Source organism: Salmo salar, chromosome ssa20 (assembly GCF_905237065.1).
Source record: "Salmo salar chromosome ssa20, Ssal_v3.1, whole genome shotgun sequence".
Taxonomy (NCBI): Eukaryota; Metazoa; Chordata; class Actinopteri; order Salmoniformes; family Salmonidae; genus Salmo; species Salmo salar.
Window position 1 is genome coordinate 19,818,785 of NC_059461.1, and position 14,141 is coordinate 19,832,925.

Here is a 14,141-nt window from a genome sequence, read left to right on the forward strand (position 1 = left end):
TGACACACTGAACTCTATCAGAGAAGTAGTTGGTGAACCAGGTACCTGGTTGTACCTGGTAGGTTCATTGATCATTTCTGTGAGATTGAGGGCATCAAGCTTAGATTGTAGGATGGGCGGGGTGTTAAGCATGTCCCTGTTTAGGTCACCTAGTAGCACGAGCTCAGAAGATAGATGGGGCAATCAATTCACATATGGTGTTAAGGGCACAGCTGGGGCAGAGGGTGGTCTATAGCAAGCGGCAACAGTGAGAGACTTGTTTCTGGAAAGGTGCATTTTTAGAAGTAGAAGCTCGAATTGTTTGGGTACAGACTCGGATAATAATACAGAACTCTGCAGGCTATCTTTGCAGTAGATTGCAACACCGCCCCCTTTGGCAGTTCTATTTTGGCAGAAAATGTTATAGTTAGGGATGGAGATTTCAGGGTTTTTAGTGGTTTTCCTAAGCCAGGATTCAGACACGGCTAAGACATCCGGGTTGGCAGAGTATGCTAAAGCAGTGAGTAAAACAAACTTAGGGAGTAGGCTTCTAATGTTAACATGCATGAAACCAAGGCTTTTACGGTTACAGAAGTCAACAAATGAGAGCACCTTGGGAGTGGGAGTGGAGCTAGGCACTGCAGGACCTGGATTAACCTCTACATCACCAGAGCAACAGAGGATAAGTAGGATAAGGGTACGGCTAAAAGCTAAACGAACTGGCCATCTAGCACGTTCGGAACAGAGCGTAAAAGGAGCAGGTTTCTGGGCACGATAGCATAGATTCAAGGCATAGTGTACAGACAAAGGTCTGGTAAGGTAGGAGGTGGAACAACATGGTTGGTTAAGGCATATTGAGCAGGGCTAGAGGCTCTACAGTGAAATAAGACAGTAATCACTAACCAGGAAAGTAATGGACGAGGCATATTGATGTTAGAGCGGGGCATGCGTAGCCAAGTGATCATATGGGTCCAGTGAGGGGTTGGGCTGACTGGGGACACGGCGATTCAGACAGTTAGCAGGACGATGCTAACAAGCTAACAGTTAATAGGCCGGGGCTAGACAAGCTAGCAGACCGGGGCTAGCAAGCTAGCAGTTAGCAGACCGGGGCAAGCAATCTACCAGTTAGCAGGCCGGGGCTAGCAGGTTATCAAAAGGACCTTCGGGGACGTCGCGATGGAGGTAAGTCTGTTTTTGCCTCTTTGAGCGGTGACGTCGATAGACCAGTCATGGATTAGTAGGGTTCCAAGTAGCTTAAGGTAGCTAGCCAGCCACGGTTAGCAGAATGGGCCTTCAGCGGACGTCACGCCTGAGGGGCCTGTTGGAATCCTCGGGCAGATTATGCCGGTATTCCAGTCGTAGAGGATCGGCGGGGTTCCGTGCCCCGTACCGGCAGTAGAATGGGTCCGGATATTGTAGCCCAGGAGTGGGCTTCGGTGGTAGCACAGGAGCCCTAGCCAGGATAGCTTCAGGCTAATTGGTTCTTGCTCCGGGATGGAAACGCTAGCAAGGGATTGCGGTTAGCTAGTTGAGAAGATCCAGATGAAAATGTAAAGATACATTTGGGTGAGGATGGCACTGCTAAACAAGTAAGTGGTGAGTGAAAGAGATATTGGCCAGAAAGGCCACTTTTAAAAGGGTGAGTTGTGGAAGTCTTTTTTAGTCATGTCAGAAAGGGGGTGAGAGTCAGGATGTTGTGTAGAAAACACAAGTAAATTATGCTGGTAGCATCTTTAAAAAAACACTACAATGTCATTTCAGGAAGCCCCTGGGAGGACATTAAAAGGAGAATGCCCTGTACCCGTAACCTGGAATCATCAGGGAATTTGGATAAAAGCTGGGAAAGCTGTAGAAATCAGAGGGCCCATCTGGTCTGGTCTGCCCCCTCCACAGACTGACCAGCCCTCTTATGGAGCTTCACTTCCCTTTCTCCAAAACTCCTCCCATCTGGGAGCAAAGCCACGGTGAGCACTGGAGCTTTCTCTGCACTTGTTAAACCATGTTTGGGAAAACTGTACAGTACTTGTAATACTTAAACAATTCAACATGGAATCAAAAAACAGATTTACTTAAAAAATATATTTATTTTTGGACAGGAGGTATTGCTGCATGCATTGCATCCGAAATGTGAGAATGCACAGAATGCCATAGATATGTAACACTTGCGAGAGAGTCATTTTAGTAAAAAATATAAGGTGTATGTCATTATTTATTTGTACCATTTAATTGTCTGTGATATCTGAATGATCTGCACAGGTTTGTGCTACTGACAGTTAGACAAGTTGAACGAAGTGTAATGTAGAGAAAGTGACAGTTAGACAAGTTGAACGAAGTGTAATGTAAAGAAAGTGCACAGTGGTAGATTAGTAGATCTTCCTCAAAATAGTTTAAAACCATTATCATTGAAAAACTCTTAGCTAGGCAGATTTGAGCTTTGTTGCATTCATACATTTGCAAGATCATAAACCTGAACGTCTAAAGGAAATGTACTCTCATCACGTCCATCTATATGGGACACAAACATGCTAAATCAATGAAATAGTACTGTCCCCTTATCACACGCTTGAAACATCCCTGCCATCCCCAAATATACAAGAGTAATCCAATCACGTCAATGTTATTTATTTAGGGCTCACTAGGTGGCAAAGAACAAGAGCCAATTGTGAAGCTTCAGATCTAAGCACCACATGACGTCACAGACCAAGAGAATAAACATCATAAACAGAATCACATTGAACCATTCAAGTCACATTTCTGCTATAAATAACTACAACGATTTTTGCTTCAAGAAGCTGAAAGGTCCAATTGAAATACAAAATAAATGGTGCATATACAGTTTGTTTTGTATGGCTGCCTTTGTGTAGGAGCTCGGATCCACTATTAGAATCCCTGCTGATAGAATGCCTCCAAGTATGTGGCATTAGGCCATCTAGATAACATGAGATGCATCCAAACTCTGATCTTCAGCTTGTGAGCCTGCCTACCCAGTAATCTACCATTACACTCAGAGTTGACTCCTAAAAAAATAACAGCATCTGAGTAATTTCACACAAAAGGCCAGGTGTTAAGGGATCCTTAGTAGCTGTCTGGCGCCAATTCTGTATCCATCACGACACCCCAGAAAGCTTGGTGAAGCAGGTTTTATGTTTATAGAACAGTGATTTGACCTGAACAGGGGAGAGATCCTGCCTGTCCTTTACCTCTTCTACCTCTGGTCCTTCAGGAGACTGCTGGTGGTCCCCAAACTGCAGGGGATGACATAAGGGTTGTGTCTGTCTGAGAGGCTGTGGCAGAGGGGGGCTCACATTATGATTGTGGAAACTAATCACGGAAAGAGGGTGGTTGTGAATGGGCGTTGAGGTCAGAACGGCCCCTGCAGGTGTGACATGGCTCTCACAGCTACATGTGTTGTGCTCGGTGTGGAGGTCGAAGCTGAGGCAGTTGGCCTTAACCCTCACTGAGCCACAGATGCTGTTGTTGGTGGAGGTGCGAGTGCTGCCACCACTCTCAAACAGCTGCCGGCGGTGGAGGCCCAGGAAGTGGCGGCGGATGATCCTCCTGAAGGTGTGACGGAACTCCCGGATGCGGTATGCATAGATGAAGGGGTTGACCACTGAGTTGCCGTGGGAGAGGATGATGGCCACGTATATGATCCAGAGGGGCGGGCGGGCACACTGAGGGCAGAACAGGGTGAAGCAGTTAATGATGTGCAGCGGCAGCCAGCAGATGGCAAACAGGCCCACGATGATGGCCAGCGACTTGGCCGCCTGGACCTCCTTCTGCAGGGTGGAGTGGGACTTCCCCCCGTGGACAGCCTTCAATTCTATGAGCTTCAGCTGATGCCGAGCTGCCATGAAGATCCGCAGGTAGATGACCAGCATGAGCAGCAGAGGCATCAGCACACAGGCGAAGAAGTTAAAGTAGACCATGTAGTCCATGACCACCACCTCTTCAAACAGGCACTCCATCAGGCCTGGGGGGCAGGTGCTGTTGGGGCGCTCAGTGGACTTATTCCAGCCCAACATCGGGGTCAGGCCGATGATGATGGATAGCATCCAGCAGACAGCAATGATTCCCTTGGCACGCTGGCCCGTCACCAGGCTATTGTACCTGTGGGAACAAAAAAGATATGGACACACACAATCTAACCCTAAGACCTAAGACACACATTCTCTGGGGTTTTTTCCCTCCCCAATTGGTAGTTATAGTCTTGTCCCATCGCTGCAACTCCCCTACGGACTCGGGAGAGGCGAAGGTCGAGAGCCATGCGAAACACAAGCCGCATTGCTTCTTTCCAAAGTCAGCTTGCAGGCGCCCGGCCCGCCACAAGGAGTCACTAGAGCACAATGGGACAAGGAAATCCCAGCTGGCCAAACCCTCTCCTAACCCGGACGACACTGGGCCAATTGTGTGCCGCCTCATGGGTCTCCCGGTTATGGCTGGCTGTGACACAGCCTAGGATCGAACCCGGGTCTGTAGTGATGCCTCAAGCACTGCGATGCAGTGCCTTAGACCACTGCGCCACTCTGGAGGCAAACATGCTCTGTTAGCTTGGGGAGCATGAGTTGTCTCTCTGGAGGGTTAGATTCTCCCAGAGGTTAAGGGATAGTGAATTAAATAATAAACATTATAATAGGCATATCATTCACACACTCTTTTTTTATGGGAAAACGTCTCGTTTAAGTAATAAAATAGATGCTTAAAAACAAAATGTTAGTATTTGGAAGGATCGTCTATTTCGAGTGTGTCTGTCAGTCAGTGTGAGAGAGCAGCTAAGCTATTTGGCCTATTTCTGCCACATTCTCAAGATGTTAAAGTTCAAAGGTTAGCTGTGAGAGATGCAGGAACACAGCCCTAAACTCAGAACAACAAACTATCTTGGATGCAATAAGTCTGCACACACTGTCAAAAAAGTGTATAAGTAATTACTGATTATTAATACATTTTAAGGCATAATGTAATTTATATTTGTTTATATAGGAAAATAAACAAGTTGTCTAAACGGCTAATGTTTTTGACATGTGTACAGTTCTGAAGAGGGGTCATGGTCTGTATAAACTCGTAGTCAAAGGAGATTCCACTTATATCTGGATCCACTGAGGAAATCAAAAAAGCTCATCTGGCCATTTGGGCTAAAGATTTCAAGTTCATTCAAAAATAGCACGGTCCTCTGCTGCTCTATTCTGAAAATAACTCTCACAGGTTTTAAGATTTACTTGAGAATTGTTTTTGCTATTTGCTACTGGCATGAAAACTACACAATGTACCTGCAACCCGGGTATGCAAATCAATCAATAACGCTATACAACCTCATAGGGTACATTGAAGATCTTTACAAAGCCTAATGTCTTACCGCTTTGTCCGTAATTGGGTCTGAACTCTCAGAGAGGAAAGCAGCATGACGGCAGCAACATGTTAGCACATTCTCTGTTATGTTCATACAATGTTGAACTGACCTGAGAGGCATCGTGATAGCGATGTAGCGGTCCATGGCGATGGCCAGCAGGCTGAAGATGGAGCTCTGGGTGAGCACCAGCACAAAGCAAGCAATGAAGAGGCAGCCATAGAAGTTTGAGCAGAAGCCCGTGCTGATGACAATGGCGAAGGGGATACCCAGCACTCCCACAGCAATGTCTGCCACCGCCAGGGACACCACAAAGAAGTTGGTGATGTTCTGCAGGTTGCTGTTGAGGCAGACGGCCCAGCACACCAGCACATTGCCCAGCACGGATAGTATGGCGATCAGCAGTTCCAGCACAATGTAGATGACAGAGGAAGCATCGTTCAGCATGGTGAGAGGAGCAGCGATGTCACTGAGGAGGAAGGAGGACCACTCTCCTCAAAGTCCATAGCTGCAGGCTGGTAGCAGTGGCCTCACCCTGTAGGGCTTAACTCACTGCCTGGGACTATGGCTGAGCTGTCCAAACACAGAGACCACATCACCTTAAAGCCTCTTAGAAGTCCCACAGTTGGTGGTCAGAGAAGCAGTCCAACCTTCTGTTATCTTATCTGTTGTCCTGTCTGGTGCTCTCCTCTCAAGTTCTTCCCCTCACTGTTACACGATTTAGCATGAAACTCCAATGGGGCTGAGACAGAGCCAGGAACCGATCATAAGTGTCATACCGCTGCAGATAAAGGGAAGAAAGAGTGAATAAAGTGGAAGTGCTGAATGCCGAAACAGGAAATGACTGCAGAAAATACCAATGAATATTACAATGATCATTTACATCAAATATTAACCATGTTTGAAGTCAAACAATACATCTGACAGTGTATTATCTGACATGATACACTGGAATTTCCAATGTAGCAAGTAAAATACACTGTAAAGTAACAATTTCAGGGTTTACTTTACATTACTGTACTGTATTCCCCATAAAACTGCTGTTCATCATCATTCATACTCGATCCAAAACCAACATCAAGATCTGAAATAGTCACCCCACTAAAGTACCTGGGCAACTGCAGTTATCATGTTAACACATGATAACTGGCTTCCCACCAATCCCTCTTTACCCCATTAACAACAGTCAGTGAACTGTAAACCCCAGGGGTCAGGGGAAATATAACCAGCATCAGAATGACACGATGGTGTTATGGAGCTACTATCCCAGTGAGTTAAATGTCAGCTGTACCAGAGCGAGGAAACAATATGCTTCAGGGACTGGAATGTTCTATATGTCCCCATGAGATTGCCCAACCCCTGCCTGATAAGGGGATGGGAGTCTTGAGGACGTCCAGAGACAGATTCACTAAATGAGGTTATGAGAACACCAAATTAATCATTTCAATTTTGTTAGATGGGTGTCGTCATGCTCAAGACAAAAAAAAGAAAAACAATTCAATTAGTGCAGTATGTGATTCGAGAATACAGCAGGCATAATCTACACTCGACAATTGTTTTAAATTACGTCTAATTTGTCAATCAACTGAGGTCACTGCGCAACACTGAATTCCCTGGAATTGTATTTGAGAGTGAAGAGGTTTCCAAGCTCCTTCCGTACAGAACTCTCATCATGTTTATGGAGGAGAATTCCCATGGTGAAGCCAAGGATGTTTTCGAAGGTTACTCATTGTTTCAGGAGATAGCAGCTGTGCTGGAACTGAAAGGCCTTTGCTCTCAGAAACATTTCCCTTTTGGTGGGACTGAGGTTTTTTTTCTCAGACCGATCTCAGTCACTGTGTAAGTTTCCATACTGTTTTAACTTTATCACACACATACAGTATAAGGTGCAAAAAGAGGCAGTTGCAAATTGTGTCAGTCTTTGACCACATGTAACCCAACAGTGACAGATCTAATAGTCATAGCGTAGTACTCTGTAGGAAAACCCCTTTGACAATGCTGAAAGCCTAATATGGCTAAATTTCTATACTGCATGTGAGAAAGGAAGAGGCAGAATTATGTTCACCATCACACAGACCTAGTCACAAGTGAAGGTGCAAAGTGGTACCTGTAATATAGAGGTTACAACTGGATTAGAAGTGATATCTCAATGTGAACAGCATGTGTGACTCTGTCCCAGTCACCTTACAACAGCTAGGTAATAACACTGTATTTCAGTTGTCCTCTTTGACAGCACTTGAGGGGCATGAATAGTCAATCATGTTAAATGCATTTATATTCCACCCTGAAATGTGTCTCAACAGTTGTAGCCAACAAGAGTTCTGACAGTATTCTGCTCAACAGCGGGTCCTGGTGGTTGGATGGAAACCACAGGGGGTGTATTCGAAGTGCTTTGATATCTCAGTTGAAAGGTACTGTCTGTTTCAGATTGACACAAATGTAAAGGAATTCAAATAACGTCCACGAAGACAAAGTAACTGACCATACAGGGCCTTAAAAAGTGCACATAAACAGCTTAATGTAGAAGTGCTCGCCCAGAGAACACTAGTAGATTACCTGGAGAAGTAAAATCAGCGTGTTAAAACCTGCAACATCCTGTTCACATGTGGAAACCTAGAACTGGCAAACCCATCAACATTATCCTTACCAGAAAGTGACAGTATTATTCCCTAGCTCTGTCGCCTCCCTCCTGTAACTCCCTATCAAAAGAGGGAGTACACCAGAACATACAAGGGTATCTGTGTAGGGTAAATACAATGTCTAGAATCCATAAAGTAATTCCAAACACTCCCCAAAATGTACTGTGCACAACTGTCCATAAAAAAAGCTTGGCATAGGCTACTGTCCAGTTTCCGTATACCTGGCTGAAAATTATTTTGATCGCACCAGGATCAATAACTGTTGTATAAACTTTCAAAATATTTAATTAGGCTATTCATTAATTGGATTTAAATGAAAGACTCTAAATAGAAATACAAACCCTTGGACTTCTATCTAATGCTATTCTAATGCTATTTTCAATTTCTAAAAAACGTACCTTTTTCAATGTATCCCTCGACGTGTCTTATTCCAAATGAATCACAACCTAATAGAAATAGTTTGCACCATGTCAATAAACATCGCTCGAATAAAATAATTCATATTATAGGCCTACGTTTTAAGTTGGGTCAGATAGAACGCGCTTTGTAAAGGATCATAGCCGGGGAACGTAATTTGATAGGCAATTTGTGCGCTCCCACTGTTTGACTACTTATGCTTAAACCGATTCTCCTCGGTTCAATATCGCACAGGCGGACCAGACTGACACGTGATCCCAGCAGCACAACATTGGATAATAGCCAAAAGCTTTTGGGAACTTGGGCAGAAAAAGTTTACATCAATCAACTGAGGCAAAGAGGACAATCTCGGAGTTTATTTCAATAAGATTTATTTTTCACAAAAGCATGTGTAAGGTGTCAATTTACGCTGTTATTTGAGATGCTCTGTTTCAGAACAACATTAGGCTACTGTTCAATAGGCCTAAAAAGCCTATTCAATAAATAAATGATGAAACGTTGAAGAAAAACATAATTGTACAATAAATGTTTAAGGAAAAAAAGGAAATTGTACAGCGCATGTTCTAAATTTGAATGTGCGGGTTAAAGGCGCATTTACAGTGATATGGCCTCTGCAGAATTCAGTGCATTTATACTTCTTGCGCCTAAGCCAGAGCTGTTGAGCAGAGCTATTGTGAAGGAAGTTGTCAACGAAGTGAGTTTGTGTTTATACAGGACCAGCTACTCCCACCTACCATCAACCAATCATGTCAATGTAGACCTATAAGGTGCCCTCCGCATTGTTACAACATTTGGGGAGGGGCATGGCAATTCGGTATGGAGCTCAATTTGGCCTCTGCATGCATCCAGAGGCTCCGCGTCACACGTATGGCGTCTCCCACCACATTTTCAGATCAAGCATAAATTGACTTTTAGGGTAGGGTGCAGGCCTTCACTTCATCACATATGGTCTGGCGTTGTAGATGGGTTAAAGCCAATTTATGCTTGATCTGAAAATGTGGTTGGAGGCTCCATCTCAAAGTAAATTCTGTATGGCCACTGCAGAAAACCAGATTTACCATGCATTGCCTTAAATTAGCAACTGGGGGTGAGTTCAGGTGAACAAACAACTGACCCGCACATCCCTAACATAGGAAGAAAAAAAAAGTTTGGCTGATTTGTTATTCAGAATAAAACACATGGAAGGGAAAGCATTGTGATTGAGCTCTTCATCTGGTATACACAGTAAAACCTAGCTTCCCCTCTGGTAATATTTTCCATGTTAGTAATAGACTTTACAGGCTATGGACTTCATCTGTAACATTATAACAGATATTATCCCAAGGCTTGGGAATGAGATCACTGGCTAAAGTTCACATTCGATTGTGCATATTGGAAATAGGTCTTAAATCAGAATCTTTTTTAATTTCCAGATTATCCTCCTGACTTGGGTTGTATTGTGTGCAAACATAAAAATAATACACCATTACTGAGGGGTTCATCTAGGATTCATATCAAAGTCTTCACAAGAAAAGATACATTTTTCTTTGTTAAAACCTTCAAATCATCATCTGTTCCACAGTTGCCAAACTGTTCATAGAGAAACAGACGTATTCAGGTGAATCTGGGTCTTATCGCATCATTCCACTGAACAAAAAGACAGAAATACTCATGAGCAGCATGACAACCGCATCCTCCCTCAAAATGTGAGACATCTGTGGCATTGTGTTGTGTGACAATGGCACATTTTAGAGTGGCCTTTACTGTCCCCAGCCTAAGGTCCACCTGTGTAATGATCATGCTGTTTAATCTGCTTCTTGATATGCCACATCTGTCAGGTGGATGGATTAGTTTGGCAAAGGAGAAATGCTCACAAACAGGGATGTAAACAAATTTGTGCACAAAATTTGACTACAATAATCTTTTTGTGCTTATGGAACATTTCTGGGATCTTTTATTTCAGCTCATGAAAAATAAGACCGTTGCATTTATATTTTTGTTCAGTATATATCGCTCCTTATCAGAACAAAGGCTGCTGCTGTATTCCAAATCCCACAGGCTAGCGGACTGAATTAAACACTTCATTCATCACAATCTAATTTGATCTAAATTATCCCGGTAGTTTTAATATGCACTAGCCCTACAGAGTAGAGTTAATATTAGTGTTGCCTGTTTCCCAAGCGAGGAATGTAGCTTTTTGTTTATCAGTGCCTTCATTAACTTCAGACCAGTAATCTGATAATATATACAGCGCAACAGTTAAATCATAGCCTCTTACTCTATAAAAAGGGGCATATGACTGAATTAACCACATGGCAAATTAATTTATGCCTTCACAAAACATAACACATTCCTGTTGCAATGATTCTTTAATATTACTGGTCTGCAAAACAAAACAATATAAATACAGATGAGCCTTTTTTTTTTACCGAATTGTTGATTATCATAATGTGCATTTGGCTTACTTCCCTACACCATACTCTTGATATTATCATTACCCAATCAACAGGACACATTTTGCATCAAGATACTCCATTGGCAATTAATATAGTGGCAATCATGACTTAGAGACAGAATGAGACAAAAGGAAACATGGGTCTCTTGGCCTCCTTATTGCCAAGTAAAACTCTGGCAAGAATGACATACATTTGTAGGCAAAAGGCACCATTAATACGAACCAAAAGAAAGCAGCTTAGAAAAACTCAACCTTTCAAGTAAACAGAATTAACTTCTAACGGACCCGTAAAAACAAAAACATGCTTTAAGTTATTTTCACATTTTTTTGTGATGTAGTGTAGAAAGAAACGGAAGAAAATACAGAAGCCATGGAAAATCAGCAACTTATTGAATGAACTCAAGCAAATCAGACCGATGTTCTTCAGTGGTGATATGTCAAGATGGTATCATCCTGATATTTTAACACATTGTATTATCTACTAGGCCGACTACATTCTGTCTACACTGTACAGTTGAGTAGAATGTTAGGGCAAGGTTTCAGTCCTCATAGATCACAACATGAAGGACCACTTATCAATACCAATGTCCATTGGAACATGATCAAGAGATTCCATGTTTAACACTTGGCAAGAAGGAGCTTCACAAAATAGAATAATTGCAGACCAACTAGTGTTTGGATCCAATGCAAATCAAATTTAAGACAGGGTTGCAGTATAGCAATGGGAATCATAAATACATGAGTTAGCGTTGACATAGTGTGCTCACTGTTCAATAGTAAATACCGTACATGATAATGATAATAACAACAACAGTCACAGCACATGCACTCTGACAAATGAGTGTTTATCCATACAATAGGCTACCAACACAACATTTAACTGCCCAGTCTTACTCTCAACCACACTGATCCACACAAAAAAACCTAGCACTTGTGTTTCAAGTTGTGCTTTGTCAAACACCATGCAATGCACCTGTAGAGCTGGTGGGAAGGTGTCTTGGCAAGCAGACAGGTAAAAATGTGCTTTTCAATATATTCAGAAAACTTTTCTAGGGACAACATTTCTGGTCACATGCGAGTGTGTTAGATCATAGATGTAAGGGGGCCTAAGCCTAAATGGTACGCCAACGAGGGAGTATCAATTGCATACTGTACCATTCTGAAATGATACAGGAGTGTGGTTGGGACCACATGAAAGGCAAATCGCCATCATACCTTATGAGTTTAGGAGAGACATCAGTGCAGCAGTGTGATGAAAAGTCATAGATTCACATTATATGAAGTTTACATTAACATTTGTAACACTTGCATCACTATACTCCACGGTGGATTAAACCATGCTAATTAACCCACGCAAACTTTAATAAGCAGAGGCTCAATAACATAACACAGTCATTCTTCATTCCAATATCTTTCTTGGTGACTATGTAAACTACATAGAATTGATTTACACATGATTAGTGTTAGTACAGCTTTATCAATAAAGTCAATTGGGTGGCAAGTGACAACAGGAAGAAAGCTGAAATATAAAATGTACCTATGAGTTACTTGTAGTTAGTATTTCTCCCCCCCCCCCATGTTAAATGTTACTAGCAAGATGGAGTATATCAAGTTACAGTGTTAGGTTACACACACAATAACTTAGTCATTGTTGAGCTCAGAGTCTCTAATAACACAACAATCTTACAGTTCAAGACCACTGGACTGTGACCAATCCTGGGAGTTTCAGTCTGCTGTTGGTGGAAGTAATGTGTCAAAACGAACAATGTGTTAATACATTTGGCTCCAGCAGCAAAACGGATGCATTCTGCATCTGAAAAAACTCTTCCCTTATCATGATTGATGACAACAAGAGAACATCCAACCCTGAGACTCAACATGCTGGGGAAACATTTACCACAATCAAATCACCAAGAGCTAGGACTTTTGGCAAGTCTAGCCCTTGACTTCACATAGATAGGACACTTGAGCAAGTTCCTTTTTTGGTTCAGGATTAAGACAGTTCTATTTGAGAAAACCATCACTGAGAGACATTGTGTTGGTTCTGTATAGCCCATTGTTTTCTATTAGTTGGTCTCTGTTAGCAAAACAAATTATGTTAACGTAGCAATGATCACTCTCCTAAAAATTGTTCAAAAGCACATCAAATTGTAACTTGATTCTTACAGGTGACCAAGAGAGCACCTGGCAGCTTTCCCCTTATGATGTAGCTAGTGTTCATAGAACTGAGGAATCACTTCTAAAAAAGCTTCACTTAGATTCCTCTAAAGATGCTTTGAAAACATGGAGCATTGAAACGTTTCATTTAGCAATTTTTGCGCCAACCGTCTCTTAGTAAATCTCCAGCGATGTAAATCAAACAGGCACTTAATCCATAATAGAAGAGGCCCCTTCACAAAGTGTTCAATGGGTCAGGAAGACAATGGAGCAAAAAATGCCTTGTCTGATTTCCATAGAAAATTTGTCCCATGATTACTAGGGTGGACACACTGCACACCGGGTATGGTTTGGCTTAAACATTTGGGATAACCACTTGGTTAGAAGAATCAAAGCCGGGTGCAAGGCACAAAGGCTGGGATAGTCTGTAGCATGTTCCCCAACACTGGTCACGGAGAGTAGAGCTAGTAGAGCTGCAGGCTCTTATCGTAGCTCAGATCATACTGGTTTAACCAGACAATCTGGACTGAGGATCACCTCAACTGGGTTATCCAGTAATGGATAAGAGTAAAAATAGCATCCCAAAGAGAGCAGGCCCTGAACAGGTGCTCGAAGTGCCCATAGGCTGTGTTCATCACACTAAATGTGTCAGTGAAAAATGCCAGACTGTTCATCATAGAAATATCCATGATTAGCTTTAGGAAGTCAACAGTGAGCTTATTTGTACGTTTCTTATGGTGACTCAAACTAGAAGGCGTCTAGACGAGAGACAGAGCGGCCGGTGTGCGGCATGGCTGGGTGTTGGGGTGAAGGGTGGTTCAGGGAAGTGAGGCATAACAGCTGAGTTGAATGTCGAGTTGAAGTGTTGGAGGTGCGCTGAGATCAGTGGAACTAGCAGGCTGGACTGCAGGTTGTGCTTGCCATGTTGGGTGGAGAGATCACATCAGGTCTCAAAGTACTTGTAGATGGCTGTGACATAGGTCATCACACTCTGCCAGTCTGGTCTCTCAGTGCTGGCCATCTCATTGAGGTCCTGCAAAACAGAGGAAGAGACCAAGCTGAATAAACAGGGTCTTTGTCATTAAGCTACATCATGCCTACAAAAAAGGCTGTGCCATTTGTTCATCTTTGTATTATATATATATATATATATATATATATATATATATAT

At 42.8% G+C, this 14,141-nt stretch overlaps 2 protein-coding genes across 2 annotated transcripts in view; both read right to left on the reverse strand.

Annotated features, from left to right (window-relative positions):
• Positions 1 to 2,039: 2,039 nt before the first annotated feature.
• Positions 2,040 to 8,604, reverse strand: adora2aa (adenosine A2a receptor a). Its single transcript, XM_014160421.2, has 3 exons — positions 8,361 to 8,604; positions 5,436 to 6,104; positions 2,040 to 4,089 (listed from the first exon to the last, which is right to left on the reverse strand). The coding sequence occupies exons 2-3, from the start codon at positions 5,768 to 5,770 to the stop codon at positions 3,087 to 3,089; spliced, it is 1,338 nt and encodes a 445-aa protein (XP_014015896.1). The 5' UTR covers positions 5,771 to 6,104; positions 8,361 to 8,604; the 3' UTR covers positions 2,040 to 3,086.
• A 2,104-nt stretch (positions 8,605 to 10,708) lies between these two features.
• specc1la (sperm antigen with calponin homology and coiled-coil domains 1-like a) overlaps positions 10,709 to 14,141 on the reverse strand; it is a 34,007-nt gene continuing 30,574 nt past the window's right edge. Inside the window, 1 exon segment of the mRNA XM_014160418.2 lies at positions 10,709 to 14,003. Coding sequence (XP_014015893.1) covers positions 13,914 to 14,003 — 90 coding nt within the window. The 3' untranslated portion in view covers positions 10,709 to 13,913.